At 34.5% G+C, this 21,957-nt stretch overlaps 1 protein-coding gene across 1 annotated transcript; it reads right to left on the bottom strand.

Moving 5' to 3' along the window:
- Positions 1-644: 644 nt before the first annotated feature.
- On the bottom strand, positions 645-21,925 carry AP5M1 (adaptor related protein complex 5 subunit mu 1). Its single transcript, XM_063089352.1, has 9 exons — positions 21,788-21,925; positions 21,437-21,689; positions 13,934-14,579; positions 9,877-10,104; positions 8,346-8,485; positions 7,541-7,626; positions 7,323-7,441; positions 4,163-4,259; positions 645-1,553 (listed from the first exon to the last, which is right to left on the bottom strand). The coding sequence occupies exons 2-9, from the start codon at positions 21,508-21,510 to the stop codon at positions 1,471-1,473; spliced, it is 1,473 nt and encodes a 490-aa protein (XP_062945422.1). The 5' UTR covers positions 21,511-21,689; positions 21,788-21,925; the 3' UTR covers positions 645-1,470.
- Between the last annotated feature and the right edge of the window lie 32 nt (positions 21,926-21,957).

The raw sequence follows: 21,957 nt of genomic DNA, 5'->3' as shown, positions 1-21,957 counted from the left end.
ATAATGCTTTGCAGAAAATGAGTTTATAGTGAGTAGGACTGACCTTAATTAAAAAATCACATATCAAATCCCAAATTTATATGCACTATCCTTTCAAACTATCATAGTTCTCTTTCTAGGAGTTAGCAGCTTTTTCTAAGCCTTTCCTTAGGAGACTCATTAAAAAACAGAATCCAAGATATAATTAAATTGAATATTAATCTGTAATGCATATTTTTCATAATGCTTCTAATTCTGTTCTGTAAAAAGAAACTTGACATGAATTAAGTTTTGAGGATCTTGAGATTTTATTTTTTTCTTGAATGGTCACTTAAAAGTCCAACTTGACAATAAACTGCTCTGAAAACAGAATGTGACATATAATTGTAGAGACAGGTAGAGAATAAAGAGTATGACTAAATGGTCTCTGAAGAAACCAAAAGAATGGTAATAAAAAAGTGACAGTACTGGCCAGTTAGCTCAGTTGGTTAGAGTGTGGTGTTACAAGTCAAGAGTTCGGATCCCCATATAGGCCAACCACAAAAAAAATTATATATAAAAAAAGTGACAGTGACAAATTTAAAGAAAATATGCTAAATGAGACTGAAATAAGATTAAATAATACTCTCTATCCACACAATGGCTTTTAAATTTTACCTGAATTTATTAATGAATTTTAATTTAATAAAACACAAAAAAGCAATATGACACCTAAATTTATCTTTAAAAATTTGGCTGCAGACATTAAATGATCACATAACACTATGCTCATCTTCTGAAGGTATCTTGTCCATCTTAATATGCCTATTGATATCCTAAGCAAAATGTTACTGTGGCAGATTAACAAGCTTACTTAAAAAGCAACTCTAGAACAGAGATACACCCTTTAAACACAATTATGCAGATTCTTTATTAGTCAGCAGGATAGTTCTGATTAAGAAGAACAGGTTACTATTTAAACAATTTTCCTGTGTCTCCTTTGGCTGTTTTTTCAAGAGATTTATAGTTATTTTTAATGTGGTTTCTGGTATTCTATAACATGTTGTGTTAAGACCTTAGTACTTAGGTTTGAAAGAGCAAATAATTTTTATCTTGCACATTATCTATAATCCATTGGGAGTGGCTGCCAGGAAGGCTCAGTATAGGAAGAGGGCTATGATTGATTAGCAATGTCTGCCACAGGGGCAAGAAGGAACAAGTGTGGCAGGGTGACCCAGGACTAGTCTAAAATAAATCAAAGCGAAATCATTACTTTTCTATGTTCTGAATCGTACTGGCATAAAATCAAAGGGTAACAACATTACAGACATTAGCCTTTAAAATGTTCTTTCAAACTATATCAGACTAAAAACATTACATAAGAGTATTTCTATAATTAAATCATTCAATGAGTTTTCACTTACAGGTTATATGCATCCACATTAAAAATAAGACTATGATTTTATCTAAGCCATATTACCATTATATAAATCCCATTTAAACATGAGAAAATTACAGTAATAATGATCCATATGTTACTGGAGCAGGGGCTTTAGAATTCCAGATGTAATAATCAGAAGAAATTAATTTCCGGTCTAAGAAAAAGAAAAAAAAGAAATTGACGATAAGAGTATTTTATCTCCACTAAAATTCAATGAGAGAGCAAAGTCATAATTTTTTAAAACTGTGCAATGTAATCATTTCAAGGCAATACTTTGAAATACTCACTTTAATTTTACTTTATCAAGACATTATTATTACTTTTATTACTTTAAAAATATGGGCTTATTAAATATTTGAAAAAGCTATCTTTGAGCTTATATGAAATATTCCTCACTTATGCCAAATCTGCCAGTTTTATCCTCACATTTACTCTAAATTCTGTTTCTTGTGGATCTTTACTTCAACTGCAAAAACATTTAAAGAATTTTTTTGGTTTCCCTTCTGCAACCTCTTCACCATGGTCCTGATTCTGGTCTTGCTATTCTTTATCCATTCAAAGTGTCAGAAATATAAATCAATATCCAACTTTCTAGCAACATTCTAAATACGTTGCTTTACTAGTTTCGTATTACAGTTCTGATCAAATTTAAGTCTTTTGTTTTAACAGCTTTGTATCTCTACAAAAACAGCAACCTCTTTGAACTAAAGTTTTCTGATATGTAAAACTGAGATGATAATGTTCATCTGGAGTTAGATACATGTAAATTTCTATCATTATATATATCACTAAATATCCATTTCAGCCTTTTCTGCCTTTCTTCTTCATGTTCTTCATCATAAAGAAAAGAATACAGGATCTATATTATCTTGCCTTTTTTTTTTTAAAGTTGAGAGCCTAGTAACATTAGGAAGCAACAGCATTTTAATGGCTCCAGGGCCAGACTACTTGAGTTTGAGTCCCAGTTCTACCATTTACTGGTTATGTGACCCTAATCTCTCTGTTCCATCAGCATCCTCATCTGTAAAATGGAGATAACAACACTTATATAGGCTACTATGAGGATTAACAAGTTAGTATACATAAAACACTTAGAAATGTGCCTGGCACACAGTAAGCAATAAATGTTAGATTACTATTTAAATTAGCATTATTATTACTATACTATTTTCAGAACTTAGTTGTATATTGTGAATACAGATTTTATTGTCAATACAATGGCAAAAATAAAGGTTTTACAAAGTTGAACAAGCTGGCACTCATGTTCTGAAACTAACAGAGAAAAGAGATAAAAGATTGGTCATAATAATCCATTTAAAATGAGCTCTTTCACTCCATATATTTCGTATTAAGAAGCAGGTGTATTACCGAAACTTCTTATCCTGTATTATGATATCTGAAAATGACTGCAATACTTTTAGTTAATATTAATAAAATACTTTAAATGTTTTGGGTACTACCTAAGGAGACAACATATTCCCTATAGACAATCTAAAATACCGGTCTGTTTGCGTTCTGTATCCCATAGATACATTCTGAAATATTAGTTTATTTGCATTTAGATAGAACCAGTGGTTTGTCCAACATCATGGCTTCATTAAAAAAAATGCATTATGAATACTCTTTTATATTTATGCATTTACTTTTTTAAAAAATGATGTTAGGGGAAACACACGGAAGGTTTATAGAGGTAAAGAATACTGGCTTATTCTGGTTACATTCATAGAATTTATTATTGCCATTTACAAATAATTGCTCAGAATTCTGTAGTTCTGAGTTCTGTCATTCTTTTGAAACTTTCATGTACAGAATCCTGTCCTATTCTTCTTTTAGGGACCCTAATCCTTAGTTTAAGAGATAGTTATCTAAATATATTAATAACAAGAATTTTTTTTAATTGGGATTATTCCTATCTATATATTTTATAGCTTTATTCTCAATGTATGAAGCGAAAGGTTTCTGCTTAAGTTTAGCTAACAATACCTCATTCTAGTTACTTTTATATTTGATGTCACATACATGTATTTGATCTGAATTAAATAATTTAAAATTCAATTATAAATTTATTTTGTCTCCCCAAATTTTCATATAAAATATGTTTTGTTTTGTTTTTTCTGCTACTAAACTCACTGAAGGCAGGGTACTAGTCTTCCTATTGGGAGAATGGAGAAGGTGCTAAATAATGCTCATTGATTACAACATTTGCTAAAAATATTTTAAAATTTTTAGTAATAATTATAACTAACATCCACTGAATCCATACCATATGCCAAGCATTATGCTAAGTGCTTGGCCAATATAATCTTATTTAAACCTCATAACAATCCTGAGGTAAATAACACTATTATTGGCAGTTTATAGATGCAGAAACTAAAACTTCAATAGTTCACTAACCTGCCTAAAGTTACATAGCCAATAAAATGTCTGAACCACACTCAAACTCTTACCTGTCCAACACCAAAGCCCCTGTGAAATACCTCTGAATTAAAGTTTATTATCATCAGAGCAAAACAAATCCAGTTTTATACTAAAGCCCACTTCTATCACAATCCTTGCTCATCCAGGCCATTTTACAAAGAGGAGAAGGCAGAGGGCAAAGTAAAGTACACAAAGTGTTTATGCAGGGTGAGATCATGCCAGAACTTTATAAATTGGGATTATTCTCCAATATCTAAATTCTGTTACATTTTAATTTTACCTTAAGTAATAACTACACAATACCATTTAAATTCCCTTAAGTTAGTTTGAATCTGAACAACTTACGCGCACTTATTTTTGGTTTTCCTGAAGCAAAAACTTGGACTGAATGCTGATCCGCATAACACCCAGTGAGAGTGTAATCTAAGATCCTAAAACGAAGCTAGAAAAAGGAAAGAAATGTACCAAATTGAGGTGATTTTTTGGTTAAAAATGATGGTCACATTTTTTCCCTCGATACAATTTTAGGGAATTTATCTCACATAGTTCACAAAATAAATACCACAAATATTAAACTTGAATTATGTGTGTGTGTGTATACATGCACATATATGTACTATACACTTTTTTTTCCCTTTGCATCAGGGCAATTTCTTTGTAAGATTGTCATTACAAAGTGCTTAACACATACCAGGCACTTCACTAACATGCACTTTAGTTGACACTGCAAGGTATCCTTATTTTATAAAAGAGGGAACTGAGGTTCAGAGATGAAAGCAATTAGCATCCCAGAATGCAAGTAGTGGAACTGACTGACTACAAAAGCTGTTGTTCCTTCCCCTATGCTGTCTGGTATCTGGTATATTTTTTTTTATCCCAAGGGCTACATGGTTGCGATATGTTTCAGATCATAATTCTTTTACAGGCAGGAACATATACACTCTCCAGTAAAACACAAGAATACAATTACTAAAACAGAAACATCAGTTTAGGGCCGGCCCGTGGCTCACTCGGGAGAGTGCGGTGCTGATAACACCAAGGCCAAGGGTTTGGATCCTGTATAGGGATGGCCGGTTAGCTCACTAGCTGAGTGTGGTGCTGACAACACCAAGTAAAGGGTTAAGATCCCCTTACCGGTCATCTTTTATAAAAAAAAAAAAAGAAACATCAGTTTATCTTGTGTTTGGGGGGAATGAGCTGCTCTACTTAATTTTCCAGAAAACTGAAACTTAAATTTTACAGAAATAAGCTTAGAAGTTACCCCTTACCTCACCTAAGCTTTTCTAAAATGTAATCCATAGTTCCTGGACTGCATTGATTATGTGGGGTTGCCATGATAAATGCCAATTACAATATTATTCTGTAATAGTGAGCCAGTAGTACTTTCTCTGAAGGCACAGTGCTAGGGTGCCTATAAGTCACCATGAAATTCACATGAACTATAAGAAGGTATATGTTTTACAGAGCTCCAGTCTCCTTTTGCTGTGGTTCTCCTCATCTCTGCTGCTAAATGTTCCTGATTTTGCAATATCTTGATACTTTTTCTATACTTTTCCCTTATCTCCCTTCACTGCAAATTTCTCCAGTTCCTAACTTTCTCCTTTTATTGCCAAACTAATTGATCACATGCACAGAATGTGATTTAGGATGTGATGTAATTTTCAGATCTCAGCAATTATGTTCCTGTTGCAACACAAATTATCTCTGAAAAAAATAAAGGGCTTTTGCTTGCTTGTTTGGTATAATTCTGAATTCTGGAAGTTATGGCAAGGCTGATTTCCACATAACTGAGATTCAAGGAACACAAATATGTATCACATGCTTTCAATGAACTGTAACTGGTTAGGATGTAATGGATGTAATGGAAATGAATAGAAAAATCATAATCCCTACCTTTGAAGGACATATAATGTGGTAAAGTTTAACATTTTTTCTGAGAAATATCAGAAGCAGAAATTTTTATAATAATCCTTGAAACAAAGTTCGTGGACATAGTTGAAGCCAAGACAGAAGAAATGAATTATCTTCAGTGTACTACTGACTTCACTACCACACTTCCCTTCATTGACTTTATGTGTAGATTTCAATCTCTTTAATTTCTTGATACCATTCTATTTAGATTTTCCTGCTACTTTTCTGATCACTTCTTCAATTGCCTTCACTGTTTCTTCTGAATCTTCCCCCTATTTTCTTTTATCTTTTTCTGATCTTATGCATTTCCACTGCCTCAACTATTTTTTCCCTGTGGATAACTACTAAATCCTTATATACAGCTGAGCTCTCTCTTGAGAATCAAGCTTTAGATTTTTAGCTACCCACTGGACACTTACATCAGGATATGTTGCTTTAGCAGCAACATATATTATATGAAGTCCATTCCTTCCCAACTTTCTCCACATCAGTATTTTCTTCTAAGTATATTCATCCATTTAGCAAATATTTATATGCTAGGTACTGGATTGAATGTTGGGGATAAAACAATGAATGAAAGATTCACATAGTCTCTATCTTCTTGGAGCGTCAAGTCTGGTTTAAGTTACATAATTTTTTAAACAACACCATCTGTGACATAACTATTTCTTGTCTCTATATTTAACTAGTGGTCAAAGCTTTTCTTTTATCATGGCTCTCATAGAAGTCCTTCCTTTTTCTCCCTTCCTTTCTCTTTTTGCTGCTAACGCACTAGTTCAGCATCATTATTACCTTTAATATGGCATATTAACACTATAGCTATATAATGGTTTCTTTGTCTCTTGCTTTTTCACTCACCTTCCTCACATCCATTCCAGATGGACATTCAAAAAGTATCACTTTGTGAAATAACACACTCCCCTACTCCAAAAATACATCATCAACCAAAGGAATAAAAGTCAGATTCAAACCCTCTAAAATCCAAAGCTAAATAACTTATCCAGCCTTATGTAGTACTACTGTTTCTAACAAATGGTTCCTAAGCATGCCTTGTTTATCCTTCTTCACTCTCTTGAGTCATTTCTTTATCTAAACAAATGTTAGTCAATCTTCAAGGCTTCATATTCATGATTATCTAGGTCTCTGAGTTTTGCTTAAGCTCCATCTTCATTGCAAAACTTTTTTGATCACTTTAGTCAGAGATGCTCACTCTATCCTTGAAACACCAAAGGCAGTTAGCACTGATCAATTGCTGATGTGAATCACTGAAAAATTCCTATAAGGCAAGGACTACATCTATATTTGTTGTATACATATCTTGAATTTGATAAGTAAGGGCTGGGTAGAACTAGATTAAGTTAGGGTGTTTAGGTTATACTTGTTTCCCTTAACATTTTTTAAGTATTAAGTGAAATAAAAAAGTGACTAATACTAAACAAAAAGAATCAAACAAAAATCCACAAAAGGGCTTAGCCCAGACAAAAAGAATAGAATTCCAAAAAACTGCTGGAAAACATAAAAAGTCAATTAGATATATGCAATTTAGAAACAAAGGAAGGGGTTCTAATGTAGTGAGCCACAGAAATATGTTTACCTTTAAATATGCTGTACCTCCAATACAAATTGGGTCAAATGGCTGCCTCTCATGGCTCTTGGCTCCAAAGGTTACAGTTCCAGAAAGACTAATTTCCATTGATTTGGGGAACTTCTGGCCTAAAAACACAAATACACCAATCAACTATTCTAAATTAAGTAGATTCTATAGCAAATGAAAAAAAAAAAAAAAAAATCAACATATGAAACCTTGCTTACCAATATTCCAGATCAATAAGCTTTTCTCTCGAAATACTTCGAGCTGGCCAAAACTAACTTTGTATTCCAAATGTGTAATTGGACCTCTTTTAAAAAAAAAGGACAAAATAGAAAAAAAATGATCATGGATATAACATAGATCTGAGTCAAATCTTGCTACTGCTACTTAATGCAAAGACAGCATAAAAGCAGGTCTGTTTTCAAGTTTGCAGAATAGAATAGAACAAATAATAAATATTATATCTCGAAAAACACCAGAAATCAGTTAAACATTTTTGATAATGATATACATTTAATTATTAACACAAAAGACAACTATAAAATCCTATAGAATTAATGTATTACTACAGGCACATGGGTTGACACTAAAACTATGATTTTACTACATATTTAGGTATACTTTGAAAAGAACTATGCAGCAGAATAAATTAAAAACTAGAGCTGATGAGGAAAGTAACCTTATGATATAATTGGCTAACTTACCATGTTATTGATAGCTCAGCTTCTCTTGGATGTACAATACAGAGAAATTGCTGGAAATAAAGCCAGTACTAAAATAATCCCTGAGAAAGTACACTGGCTTAAGTTTATAATTTACCAGCAAGTTTAATCAAAAAATGAAGACACATTTAAAGATAGATTATTTTTATGACTATGTTTTGATCTAGAACCAGCATTCATTTGAGTGACATAAAATTATTTAGATCATAAAAATAAGGTATAAAATGACAAATAATTTATTGTGGGGCAGTGGGAAGGTACCAAGAAACGGAGAAATCATGACATTGCGTTACTTCGTTCCTACCTATTGTAAAAAGGTATATGAGCTTCACAGAATTCAAAATTATTTTTCACACTTTCATGAAGTTTCAAATTAACTGTTATTTTTAGTTGTACTTCTTCCTCTTTCATTTGATAAAAACCCAAAATTGGTGGGACAGGGACCTGAAAACAAACATAAACAAATTTTTATATAATTGTCAGGTTAATGAATCTAAAATACCAATGATGATTGAGAAAAAAGCCTTGCAGTGATATAATTATTATACACAGACATACTTTTAATGACTATTGGGAGACTCCAAGTTGTTTTGATAATAGCAATGATGGAACTACATTTGTTCTAAGAGCAGGTATTCTATCTTTTTCTATTCCCAGAGATAAGAAAGGTGCCTTAGAAAGGTGTACAATAAATTCTCATTCCTACTCTTACCCATCCATGCTCCCCTCCTCTGGGTTCTCTGACCTGCAGCACAGGACCTGCACTAGACATACTGATCATTGTCCCCCTGACCACAGTTCCTACTGCTCTATTTGTATCTTGTGCCACGTGAACCCCCTAGCTCAGCAGTAGCTGGTCATCAACAACTAACTGAAGGGGAAACAATCTGTAGGCTGGGGTGAGGCAATGATTCTTTCTAGTACATTTGAAGTAGAACACAGAGAGACTCTGCTTATATAGTGTAGGTCCTAGAGCTGTAAGGTCATGTGTAAGCAGAGAAAGCCAGTTGAAAGAAAAGGAGGAGCAGAAATGAGACAATGTGGACCCTGAGTATATAGTAATTTTAATGTTAATTTTCTAGTTCTAGTCCCACTCTGGTCTGGGTCTACTTCTTTTCTTATCCTTGAATAACAGCAAGATTGCCTGTTGCATTCTCAAAATAAATTCCCTCTTCTTAAACTAGCTTGAGTAGGTTTTTATAACCTACTGATTTACTACAAGGACCAGACACAAATTGTATAGCAGAAAAGAGCTCTGGGACTGTGGAAAACTTGTGTTCACTTCCAGGCTCTGCTATTTATCAGTTATATGCCCTTGTGCAAGTCATTTTAAGCTCTCTGAGACAATCCTCATCCATAAAATGGAGCTAATAACACCTACATTAACAGTTGTTAAAAGTACTTGAGAAAATACATGTAAAGTGCCTAGGACAATGTCTTACACACAGCATTTATTCAATAAGCAATAAATGCCTATAAATAATATTATGTATTTGTAACTAAGGTTGCCTGGGATTATAGATATTTTATGTTCATGGTTAAAACCATGACTAAGTCATATCAGGATCTATTCTATGACAACGGACTTTTTATTAGGGAACATTAAAAAAAAAAAAAAATCCATGCCTTTGAAAGCCATTTAACACTGTTACCGACATCACAGATAAGAGATATACACTGTTCAAAGAACTGAATATTCATTGCCATTTGCCAATTATTGTCTGGTAAATAACTCATGAGAAGTTCTCATTTGGACCAAGAGCATAAAGGATTTGCTTATCAGCAGTATTTATAATATAAAGATCAGCAGTCTCAACGTTTCCAAGGTTGTTTACCTGGGAAGTGTAGTAGCATAAGTTGAATGAATCTAAAGGAGGAGTTAATGGAAATTTGTAAGGCCCACTAAATGCAGAATCATCCACTGAATCAATGCTACTAGATGTCAGAATGGCAGAGTCAAGAGATGTCACACAGGGATGAACTAGAATATCTTGAAGTGGCGATCCATTGGTAGGGAGACTCAAGCTGATGGTAACATTTGGCATGATTCCTTCCAAATCACACTGCAATACAAACAGAAACAGGTCTTGGAAGCATATATCTTGTTTGAGGCTTTTCTGAATTTATCAAAATCATTTCCCTCAACTTAAAACACTTTTCTCTCTAGTTGTTCTCCCTGTTTTCTGTGTTCTGATTAATGGTTTTATCATGTTCTCAGACACCCAAGCCAGAGACCAGGGGAAACTTCATAAACCCCTCTTTTTACCTCTAAAACCCTAAAAAAAAATATTTTAAATCTGCTGACTTCTCTCCATTCACGTTGCAACTACACTGGTACAGGCCCTTACAATTTCTGTCACAGCCCTCTGAATGTATCTAGACTTGCTTTCCTCTAATCAGTCCACCCTCCATCAATGCATGAAACTAATTTTTATCACATTATACCCATGATCAAAAACTTTCAGTGGTTCCCTTTTGGTTTTGTATTACTTTTAAAGCCTTTTCTTGTTTGGCTCCCATCTACCTCTTTAATTTTCTGCCCTGTAACTTATACTGTAGACATACTGGATTTTTACTTTCTCTGAATAAATCATACTGTCTTATACTTCCATATGCACCTCTGTACGTGCTATTCCCTCTCACTACAATGTTCTTCTGTCCCTAGAAACACTTTCATTCTTCATGTCTTAGCTCATTTGATGCTTTACATGAAGCCTTACATTCTGTATGGTCAACTCTATAGTCTACCTTTGCATGTAGAGAAGCCCAGGATCTTCTTTCCTATGTGGTATGAGCTAGTTTGCCAATGAGGCATACTCATGAGAGATTTGAAATGGAGAAGGGAAAGGGAAACCATTATTCTTGGGAGGTAATGAAAGCCAGATATGACAGCTTTACAGATCCATTCCTGAGCTCCTACATTAAGGCTGTGGTAGCCAGATGCAGAACTTTTGCAGACCTTTCTTTGAATTCCTGCTTTGAGGTAGTAACAGACATAACGGCTTCTCAGACTTCTCTGAACTCTGGTTTTTCTACCTACTCCAGTCTCCAGACTGAAGTCCTTAGTGACTATTTCTGGAGGGCTGCAGCCAGAGGATCAGAGACTTTTATTCCCTCATCTCCTCTTATACTTGAATAAGCCCTAATTCCTATATTAAATACCTTTATTACCATAAATCTTCTAGTGTTTTTTTCTGGCCTAACCAGACTGATAGACCTTATCTGTGTATGTGTGTATTGGTAGTCAGGGTCTTCCTTTGTACTTCAATTCTAACTTGACATTTCTATGAAAGCACTGGATCAAATTGGCCAGTTGAGCCAAATGGGGGCTTATTCATATCTTTTTTAGCTAGACCTGTACAATATTTTTAGTGGAACTCAGTAGGCATAATGCTCACCTCCAAATGCACTATCATATACACAGTCTGTACCATGCATTAGCTGTCTACCACCTATAGGTATTTGTGCCCATTTCTTTCCCTCTTGAAGCTTTAAGTTCTTTGAAAGCAAGACTTTGTTATACTCTTCTTTGTATCTCTAGTGCCTAGCACATTGCTGTGTATAGGATACCATCAAAAAACGTTTGCTGAGTGGATATCTTTTTCTAATTATGGATCGTACTTTTGTTTTCAGGCGGGTATTATGAACAGTACCACGTACAATTATTGCCTTATAAAGGTCTTTTGGTGACAATTACAATAATGGCAATCACATTTGAAAATAAAAATACCAAATAAACTTACTCAAAAACTTAAAAATATTTTAGTGTTTCAAGTTTTAAACTATCTGCTACTTTAACTCTCTATATGTGAACTAGTAAGAATAAACAAAAAGTAGTTTTGTTTTTTGACAGATATTTATGGAAATAATAAAATAAGAAAACATTAATAATAAAGACTATTAAAATTTAAAACTAATCAGTTTATGCTTATTAAATTATCCTGTAACAGTCTAAAATTCTTAAAGGGGTCAGATAAACAGCAACCACTATGGAAACTGCCAAGGAATTATCCACTATCTAGGCACTTAAAATACCAGATTATCAGCCATTTACTACAGGATGAGAACATCCATTCTAGAAGGAATCTGTGTACCACCCTTTAAACCAATCTGTACCTTAGAACTAGGAATAATAAAAATAGAAGGCACCTAAGGGCTTATCTCATTTTATTTTATTTATTTATTTATTTTGGTGGCTGGCCAGTACAGGGAACTGAACCCTTAACAAGGGTTCTAATAACCCTAACCAGCTGAGCTAACCAGCCAGCCCTCATTTTAAAAATGAGAAAAGATTCACAAATTTGTGTGATTTCCAAAGATACACAGAAAATCAGTAGTAGAGTGAGGACTAGAACTTCCTTCCATTGGCTTTGGTTCATCAGGTTTTCTACTAGAGTAAGATAAACTGAAGATAATAATTTCCATTTACAATGCACTTCCTAATAAAACTCCTTTAAATACTAAGCTTCTGAAGTACTTAAAAAATATTTGGCTAACAGTTACACTATTTACATACAAGCTTAAAGAAGCATTTAGTGTGTAGATTAAGGTATACCCCATCCTTTTTTTTTTTTTTTTTAAGAAGTAAGTTTCTTTTAAAGAAGAAAGTTCTCCATCAGGATAATTTGTATCAGGAATAAGAGTAGAAACCAATCCAAAATTTCCGTAAGCAATAAACTAGGTCAACCTATCAATGGACTGAGACATTTAAACACCATGATATGAATTAGTATTACATTATATATAACATACTCCCCGTTTATTGCCACAGTACGAATAAACAGAAATGGTGAATTTTCCTATTTTGGTTTTATTGAGCTTATGAGAAAAAAGATTCAACTATTTTTAAGATTTATGAATGACATAATCCATGAATACCTCAATTCTGGAGCCATTTACAATAGTTTTTCTAATAAAATAAATAACTGGAATGTATTTTTGACCATCATAGAAGTGAGTTTAAAATAGACATAAAAACTTTTAGGTCACTTTAAGGTTAAAAAGAAAAGATCCAATTTGCCTGTCAGGACTGTTCTAATTCTTTTTTCTTGAAATTTACTTTTATCTATATATAGGACTTATACATAGCCACTCAACATTAAGTTTGATATATAAAATAAGAGCCCTTTTAGATATCATGTCATAGATTTGCCAATTTCATCCCTCTAGAGAAAATGAAAAATAGGTGTGGTGATTTTAAAATAAGTTCACTTATTTTTTGACACTACTCTTTTCAAAAGGTGGAACCTAATTCCACACCCCTTGAATGTGAATGAGACTTAGTGACTTGCTTCTAATAAACAGAAAGTAGTGGAAGCAATGCTATGTGACCCCTCAGTCTAAGTAATAAAAAGAATAGCTTCTGCCTCTCTCTTTCTCTCTCTCTTGGATCATTTGATCTGTGGGAAGCCAGTAACCAAGTTGAGAGGACACTTAATCAGCCTGTTGAGAAGTCTACATGGAAAGGAACTGAGGCCTCCCTTCAATAACCAGCACCAACTTGCCAGTCATGTTGAGTGAGTCATCTTGCAAGTAGATTTTCTAGACCCAGTCAAATCTTCAGATGACTATAGCCCCAAATGAAATCTTGACTGTGACCTCCTGACTCTACACTAGAAGTTCCCAGATAAGCTGCTTCTAAAGTTCTGGCCCACAGAAACTATGAGGATAATAAATGCTTATTCTGGGGTAATAGGACAATTCATTACACAGCAACAGAAAACTAATGCAAAAAGATAATGTATAATTTCACCTGACTCTAACATTTAACAACTGCTGCTTAAGATAGAAATCAAGAATGTCATTTAACAACATAAAATACAGTCAGCAAATTTTATTTTTCTCTATATATGTTGAGTGGTATGACAAAACAAATACCAGAGAAAATCTCACCTTGCAAGTGACTGCTCCAACAACTTGCCACATGTCTGCTACATCCTGTTTATCATATTGCATGGATTTTACCTTTTCAGTGATAGAAATAGAAACTTGTGGTTTTCCTTTGTATGTTCCAGTTTTCCAGGCTGGCTGTTTTTGTGGCTGAGTCACAGAAGCAAAATTAACATTATCTAATAAATTCTGTAAGTTGGCATCTAATAAAGTACCAAATGGACAAGCCTGTAGAAGCAAGTCAGGCAATTGACTCAATTTTGTATTTAGCTCAGTGTCATTTTTTTGACTTGAGTAAAGAAAATCCTGTATCCCAAAAAGAAGTTCAAAGCCTTGTGAAATTCCACTAATACTAATTAATGGTGGACGAGGGGACAGAGTTTGTTCAACTAGTGGAACACAAGCATATATCATGCCATTCTTCAGAAAAGCAACAACTGGCCAGAGTTCTTCATCTCCTACTGGCAGTCCATAGATGGATGTTTTATTGATGTGTGAACAGCTATCACGACTCTCCACAAAGTCCTTATCATCATCTAATAATCTAAGTTCAAAGAGCAGTGCTTTAAGAAAGGGACCATCTTCAGGAATAGGCACATAACTTGATCCATTGAAGATTCTGGCTCGTTTTTCAACAGTTGGATACCGTCTGCATTATGGAAACACAAACATTATAAATATTCTTCCAAGTAAAATCAAAATGAAAGAATTAAAAAAAACCCTCTAAAACACAAAGCAAACGGTAATAACAATAAAACACACAACAACAAATATATACACACATCCACAAAAGCCAGCAACCAAACAATACTATATTACATGTTAAGTTCCTAGTAGAATAACTGTTTCATACTTGGTGTGTTATCTCAAAAAATAAAGTATCATTATTTATTAATTCAATTTATTTAATTTTTTTAATTAGGTAGAGTACATGATTCTATTCTAATCCAGGAATGTACACCTAGAACATTCTAGGCATCTGTAAGAATTTTTTTTCCTTCTGATTCTATCTTAGAGAAGGACCAAAAAAGTGGTTCAATTTAACCCTCCACAATTTTGGACCCACTAGTTGAGATGATACAATTTTAAAAGGAATGTTCTATTCTAGTCAATCTAAGGTAGATAACAGGTACCCTGAGTCTTCTTGCCAACCTCTACATAAATATGGAAGATCATTTTAGTAATGACGGTTTATCTCTATGGCCCTTGAAGATACCATGAGGTAATAAGAAATAATATTATCTGAATAATCCTTTATGGTTTGCATTCTCTGGTTTAAATGGTAAGTTACTAATTCAACCTTTTTTTCTGGAAACAGAATAGAAGATGCTTTTGCTTATTTATGGATATCTGTTAGGTCACATGTTCTTAGTTTCAAAAAACTTACTTTTCTCTATTCCTTTTCCCCAAAGTCCAGAAAAAAGCCATCTATTAGCTATTAACTTTTGAGTAAATCACCTAATCTCCCCTGGCCTATTTTCTTATTTGTAAAATGAAGGGGTGGCAAAAAATCAGCAATTCTTAACAAGAGTCAAAAACATACTTGGCTAAAGCAGTTTTTCCCACTACTAAAATACTGATGTTTGCTAATAATTTTTTAAAATAAAAATAAGATAACAAAAATTTGAAATGAAAAAGGTGATATTATAACTGATTCATCTGAAATACAAGGAATCATTCAAGACTACTATAAACAACTATACGCCAACAAATTAGAAAATCTGGAGGAAATGGATGAATTTCTGGACACACACAAGCTCCCAAAACTGAGCCATGAAGACGGAGAAAATCTGAACAGACCAATAACAATAAAGGAGATTGAAGCTGTTATCAGAAGGCTCCCAGCAAAGAAAAGCCCAGGACCAGATGGATTCACAGCAGAATTTTACCAAACATTCAAAGAGGAATTGACACCAATTCTTTACAAACTATTCCAAAAGATTGAAACAGACGCAAATCTCCCAAACTCATTCTATGAAGCAAACATCATCCTGATACCAAAACCAGGTAAAGATACAACCAAAAAAGAAAACTACAGGCCGATATACTTGATGAATATAGATGCAAAAATCCTCACTAAAATACTAGCAAACAGAATACAGCAACACATACGTAAAATTATTCACCACGATTAAGTGGGATTCATCCCAGGGATGCAAGGTTGGTTCAACATACGCAAATCAATAAATGTGATACACCATATTAATAAAATCAAACATAAGGACCATATGATCATCTCTACAGATGCTGTAAAAGAATTTGATAAAATTCAACACTCATTCATGACAAAGACCCTCTATAAGTTAGGTATAGATGGAAAGTATCTCAACATAATTAAAGCCATATATGATAAACCCACTGCCAATATCATCCTGAATGGGGAAAAGCTAAAAGCTTTTCCTTTAAGAACAGGAACTAGACAAGGATGCCCACTCTCACCACTCCTATTCAACATAGTGTTGGAAGTACTAGCCAGAACAATCAGAGACGAGAAGGAAATAAAGGGCATCCAGATTGGAAAAGATGAAGTCAAACTGTCCCTATTTGCAGATGACATGATCCTATATATCGAACAGCCTAAAGCCTCTACAAAACAACTCTTGGAGTTGATAAATGATTTCTGCACAGTAGCAGGATACAAAAGCAACACACAAAAATCAGTAGCATTTCTATTCTCCAATAGTGAACATGCAGAACGAGAAATCAAGAAAGCCTGCCCATTCACAATAGCCACCAAAAAAATAAAATACTTAGGAATTGAGTTAACCAAGGAGGTGAAAAATCTCTATAATGAGAACTACAAACCACTGCTGAGAGAAATTAGAGAGGATACAAGAAGATGGAAAGATATCCCATGCTCTTGGATTGGAAGAATCAATATAGTGAAAATGTCCATACTACCCAAAGTGATATACAAATTCAATGCAATCCCCATCAAAATTCCAATGACAGTTTTCTCTGAAATGGAAAGAACTATCCAGACATTTATATGGAATAACAAAAGACCATGCATAGCCAAAGCAATGCTGAGCAAAAAAAAAATAAAGCTGGAGGCATAACACTACCTGACTGTAAACTATACTACAAAGCTATAATAACCAAAACAGTATGGTACTGGCATAAAAAGAAACACGCTGATCAATGGAATAGAATAGAGAATTCAGAAATCAACCCACACACCTACAGCCATCTGATCTTTGACAAAGGCACCAAGCCTATACACTGGGGAAGAGACTGCCTCTTTAGCAAATGGTGCTGGGAGAACTGGATATCAATATGCAGGAAAATGAAACTAGACCCATACCTTTCACCATACACTAAAGTCAACTCAAAATGGATTAAAGAATTAAATATACACCCTGAAACAATAAAACTTCTTAAAGAAAACATAGGAGAAACACTTCAGGAAATACGACTGGACACAGACTTCATTAATATGACCCCAAAAGCACAGGCAACCAAAGGAAAAATAAACAAATGGGATTATATCAAACTAAAGAGATTCTGCACAGCAAAAGAAACAATTAACAGAGTTAAAAGACAACCAACAGAGTGGGAGAAAATATCTGCAAAATATACATCTGACAAAGGATTAATATCCAGAATATACAAGGAACTCAAACAACTTTACAAGAAAAAAACAAGGAACCCAATTAAAAAATGGGCAAAAGAGCTAAGTAGGCATTTCTCTAAGGAAGACATACAAATGGCCAACAGACATATGAAAAAATGCTCAACATCACTCAGCATCTGGGAAATGCAAATCAAAACTACACTGAGATACCATCTCACCCCAGTTAGGATGGCTAAAATCCAAAAGACTCTGAACGATAAATGCTGGCGAGGTTGCGGAGAAAAAGGAACTCTCATACATTGTTGGTGGGACTGCAAAATGGTGCAGCCTCTATGGAAAATGGTATGGAGGTTCCTCAAACAATTGCAAATAGATCTACCATATGACCCAGCTATCCCACTGCTGGGAATATACCCAGAGGAATGGAAATCATCAAGTCGAAGGTATACCTGTTCCCCAATGTTCATCACAGCACTCTTTACAATAGCCAAGAGTTGGAACCAGCCCAGATGTCCATCATTGGATGAGTGGATAAGGAAAATGTGGTATATCTACACAATGGATTACTACTCAGCTATAAAAATGAATGAAATACTGCCATTTGCAACAACATGGATGGACCTTGAGAGAATTATATTAAGTGAAACAAGTCAGGCACAGAAAGAGAAATACCACATGTTCTCACTTAACAAGACATAACAAAAACAAAAAAAAAGAAAGAAAATAAAAATAAAAATAAAAATAAGAATGTAGTCAAAGTTATTTATGTATACGTGAACCTTACTCATTTACATTCTGTTGCATTTTCTTGATTAAGAAAGGAGAAGAATTGGCTAGCACTCCAGTAATAGCCTAGCAGGTAAATGTCATTTCTTTCTGTACATTTTTGGATAAGAATAGTAGAGAACTTTGGACTAAAACTCTAGTCCAATGTCTTATTCTCTAGTTATTTAGAGGATAATTAAAGTTCTTAAGTGTAAAAATTTCATGATTGAATGTAAAGTAAGTTAATTTGGGACTTTATAAAATGCCTCAATATGTGCTCAATAAATGTTTTGTTGGATGACTTAATCTGTCATTTCAAACTTAATCCAGGCTTTTCTAAATCAAGACTCAAATCTTAAATGACCCTACAACTATGGGGTACAATAAGCCAGACTTAAGCTAACGCTATTACTATCTGGACAGCAAACCTTTAAACCAGAATCTAAACTAAGTTTTGTTGTGGAAAGTGCGTAGTTAGATAGAGGAAAGATCATTTACCTTCTTGAATTTGCACATATGTAAAAATATGCCAGTACTTACCTGTTTAGCCCTAACACTAGTCCCAAGAGGTATGAAAACTGAAATTAATAAAACTTAACTAATTCATTCAATGATACAGAAATAAAGGGAATTATTTGAACCTAAATTGCTGCCTCTGTAGAGATGATGAAAAGTCCACCCAAATGTATGTGAATTTTTCTTCTGAACGTTTATTCTGAGCACAGTGGGAAAACACTCTGAAAACTAGCATGATTTCTTCAAAGAACTTATTTTTTTCAAGCAGCAAAAATTTCATCTCTATTAAGATGAGCTACAAAGCCACAGATATAAAAACAGTATGGTATTGGCACAAGAACAACAAAGTAATAGAACTGAGACAGACCAATGTCTATATTGGGGACATATTAAACATTACCAGTATCTCCACAGATCAATGAAGAAAAGATATATTGCTTGGGAGATGATATTAGGAAAACTGGCCCACAGTATAGAGAAAAACAAAGTAGGATTCTTACTTAACACCATATCCAAAGATGGACTACAGATGGATTAAAGACCTAAACATAACACATAATATAACAGATAAATTAAGAGAAGATAATGTGGGAAGATATCTTTGGGAAATAAGGGTAGGGAAACACTTCAAAGATTCCCCAAAGCACTAACTACTATGCATCAAAATCAGTGATTTCTATTTAACCAAGGGCAATATAGAGTTAGTTGACAATGATAAATTAAATATTTGTAATATCTCAAAATGACATAACACTAATATCAAGAATACACAATGAACTCCTACAAGTCAACAGGAAAAAACCAGCAACTTTCAAAGAAAAAAAAGACAGAGACTATATACAGGCAATTCACAGAAGAGGAAGCCCAAAGGACTAACAATCATTGCTACACAGAGAAATGTGAATAAAAATAAGACATCCTTTTTTGGCAAAAATTAGAATAAGTGTTAGGAAAGAATGGAGATACAGGAATCCATGCTCACTGCTGGGGGGTTGTGAAGATGGGTAAAAGAATTCTGAGGAGCGAATTATTTGGCAGAATTTAGTTGAAATCAGCATAGATGTGCCCCATAGACCTTTTTGAGCAGATCTACTTTCAGCATCGTTCTGATGTCTGAGAGTTGGAGGCAACTTGGGAGATCATCACTAGGGAAAAGAGATAGGTAAAATATAGAGGAGGAACTACAGAGCACATAAAAGTAATGGCCTAGATGTGCACTGTCCAATAGGATAAACACTAGCCACATGTGGCTATTTAAACCTAAATTAAACTTAATTAAAGTTAAATAAAATTAACAATTGAGTTCCCAGTTACAAAAGCCAACAGCTCACTAGCCACATGTGGCTAGTGGTTATAATATTAGTCAGCACAGATGTAAAAACATTTCCTCTTGTCTCCACTGTAGAAAACTCTATTGGACAGTGCTGCTCTAGATGAACAGAAAGCAACATGGATGTTTCTTAAAAATAGTGCTGAGAAATCTGACAAATGCAAGAAAAGCGAATAAAGTCTAAAGCACACTTAATGATGTAATTTGAAAAATGCATACACAAATGCGTACAATAAAAGGATAACATTGAACATATAAGAGTTATTGGGAGAGGGAAAGGAATGACAGAACAGGTAACCAAAGGGAACATATAAGTAAAATGGGGAGTACCTTGGACAGACAAATGAGGCTGATGAACCATGTACTAGAGAATATTAACTTCCTGTAGTTGAGGTCCAACAACAACAAACGGAAGCCAGGCATCTTGAAGGAAAATGGTAATGGATATTGATGCCCTCAGTAACAAAAATTATTTAGGTTGCAAAGAGGGAATTTTTCATATGCCAACTACTTTTCACTGATCCTTATCTGCCTCAACCTCAATTCTACTATACTACAGAGCTTTCGTCAGGGAAGAATGAATTGTTGGCAAAAAAAGATCTGTCAGTGGTCACTGAGAATAAAACGTGAAACATTACTCGATTGCCACCACATTTTACAATGAGTTAATGTATAGTTCTCATCATGGAGCTATTTTGATAAAGTACGGCAAATTCTAAAAGTGGGATCAACTTACATCATCTAAGAAAAAGTGGATACAATTTAATTTTCTGTACTTCCTTCTACTTTCTTTAACAGTTAGGAACTGTAAACTATATGATTTCTAGGAATGACACATATTGATAAGATAAAAATAACAGTCTGAGACAGCTCAGCAACGATTTTTCAGAAAAATGAATTAAAATGTCCCTGAGCGATTTTATCAATGCAAATCGAAAAACTTGAAACGCGTTTAGTGCTAAGTTTTCTTCCTTTCCCTTCGTCATCTCCATATCAATCCTAAGCAGGTAGAGTTTATTTGAAGTTACAATTACACTATAATTATACTATATTATAAATATATAAGTATATACTGTAATATATACTACATTAGAAAACACATAATACTCAGGTTGTGCTAGGCATCAACTCATTTAATTCTCACAACACTACGAGGTCGAATTATTAAAATCTCCATTTAACAGATGGCACAGAGGTTAAGTAACTTGCCCAAGGTCACGCAGCTATTCGTGGCGGACCTGGTACACAATGCAACACAAAACTATGCTACATCATCCAATCCTCCGATCCATCGTCCCTGGGGATTCAGACTTGCATTTACCTGGAGAATCTAACGGTCCCACAACGTGGAGTTCCCGGTTCGTGGCTCATGAGCCACAATGCCCGCTGGGCCATGATAAGCCACTAAACCATCAGCTCATCTCATAACCAACGTCGGCACCGAGGAACAACGCAGATCGGCTTTCTCAGCTGGACTCAACAGATGCCCCGAGCCTCATCCTGCGCCACATACGTGTGGGGCTTAGCAGCGAAACTAGCTCCTTCAGGTGAGGTGACCAAAATCTGAGTCTCTCCTGGCCAACACATACCACAAAAGGTTCTAAGAGTCAACACATACCACAAAAGGTTCTAAGAGTCCACACATACCACAAAAGGTTCTAAGAGTCCGTACCTAGAATCTTCAAAACTTATCTCCAGTAACCTTACTTTCTTTCTCTAAACCCCACTTCCGGGATGGTGGCCCGCAAGGCTCAAGATTCCTCACTTGTGCGAGCTACGGGCCTCTCTTCGGTTCGCCCGCTGCTCGCTTCGTTCTTCGACCCCTCCCGACAGCCTCTCGGG

This window comes from Cynocephalus volans, chromosome 3, assembly GCF_027409185.1.
Source record: "Cynocephalus volans isolate mCynVol1 chromosome 3, mCynVol1.pri, whole genome shotgun sequence".
NCBI lineage: Eukaryota > Metazoa > Chordata > Mammalia > Dermoptera > Cynocephalidae > Cynocephalus > Cynocephalus volans.
Note: the sequence above shows the minus strand (reverse complement) of the source record. Positions and strands in the feature narration are given on the sequence as shown.

What these genes read in the sequence shown, in the direction of transcription:
- AP5M1 (XM_063089352.1), bottom strand. Translation starts at nt 21,510, where the DNA reads ATGGCCCAGCGGGCATTGTGGCTCATGAGCCACGAACCGGGAACTCCA. An exon ending in TATGCTACTACACTTCCCAG is followed by an intron (nt 8,486 to 9,876) that starts GTAAACAACCTT and finishes GTTTGTTTTCAG; the next exon opens with GTCCCTGTCCCACCAATTTT. An exon ending in CTTATTGATCTGGAATATTG is followed by an intron (nt 7,442 to 7,540) that starts GTAAGCAAGGTT and finishes TTGTGTTTTTAG; the next exon opens with GCCAGAAGTTCCCCAAATCA.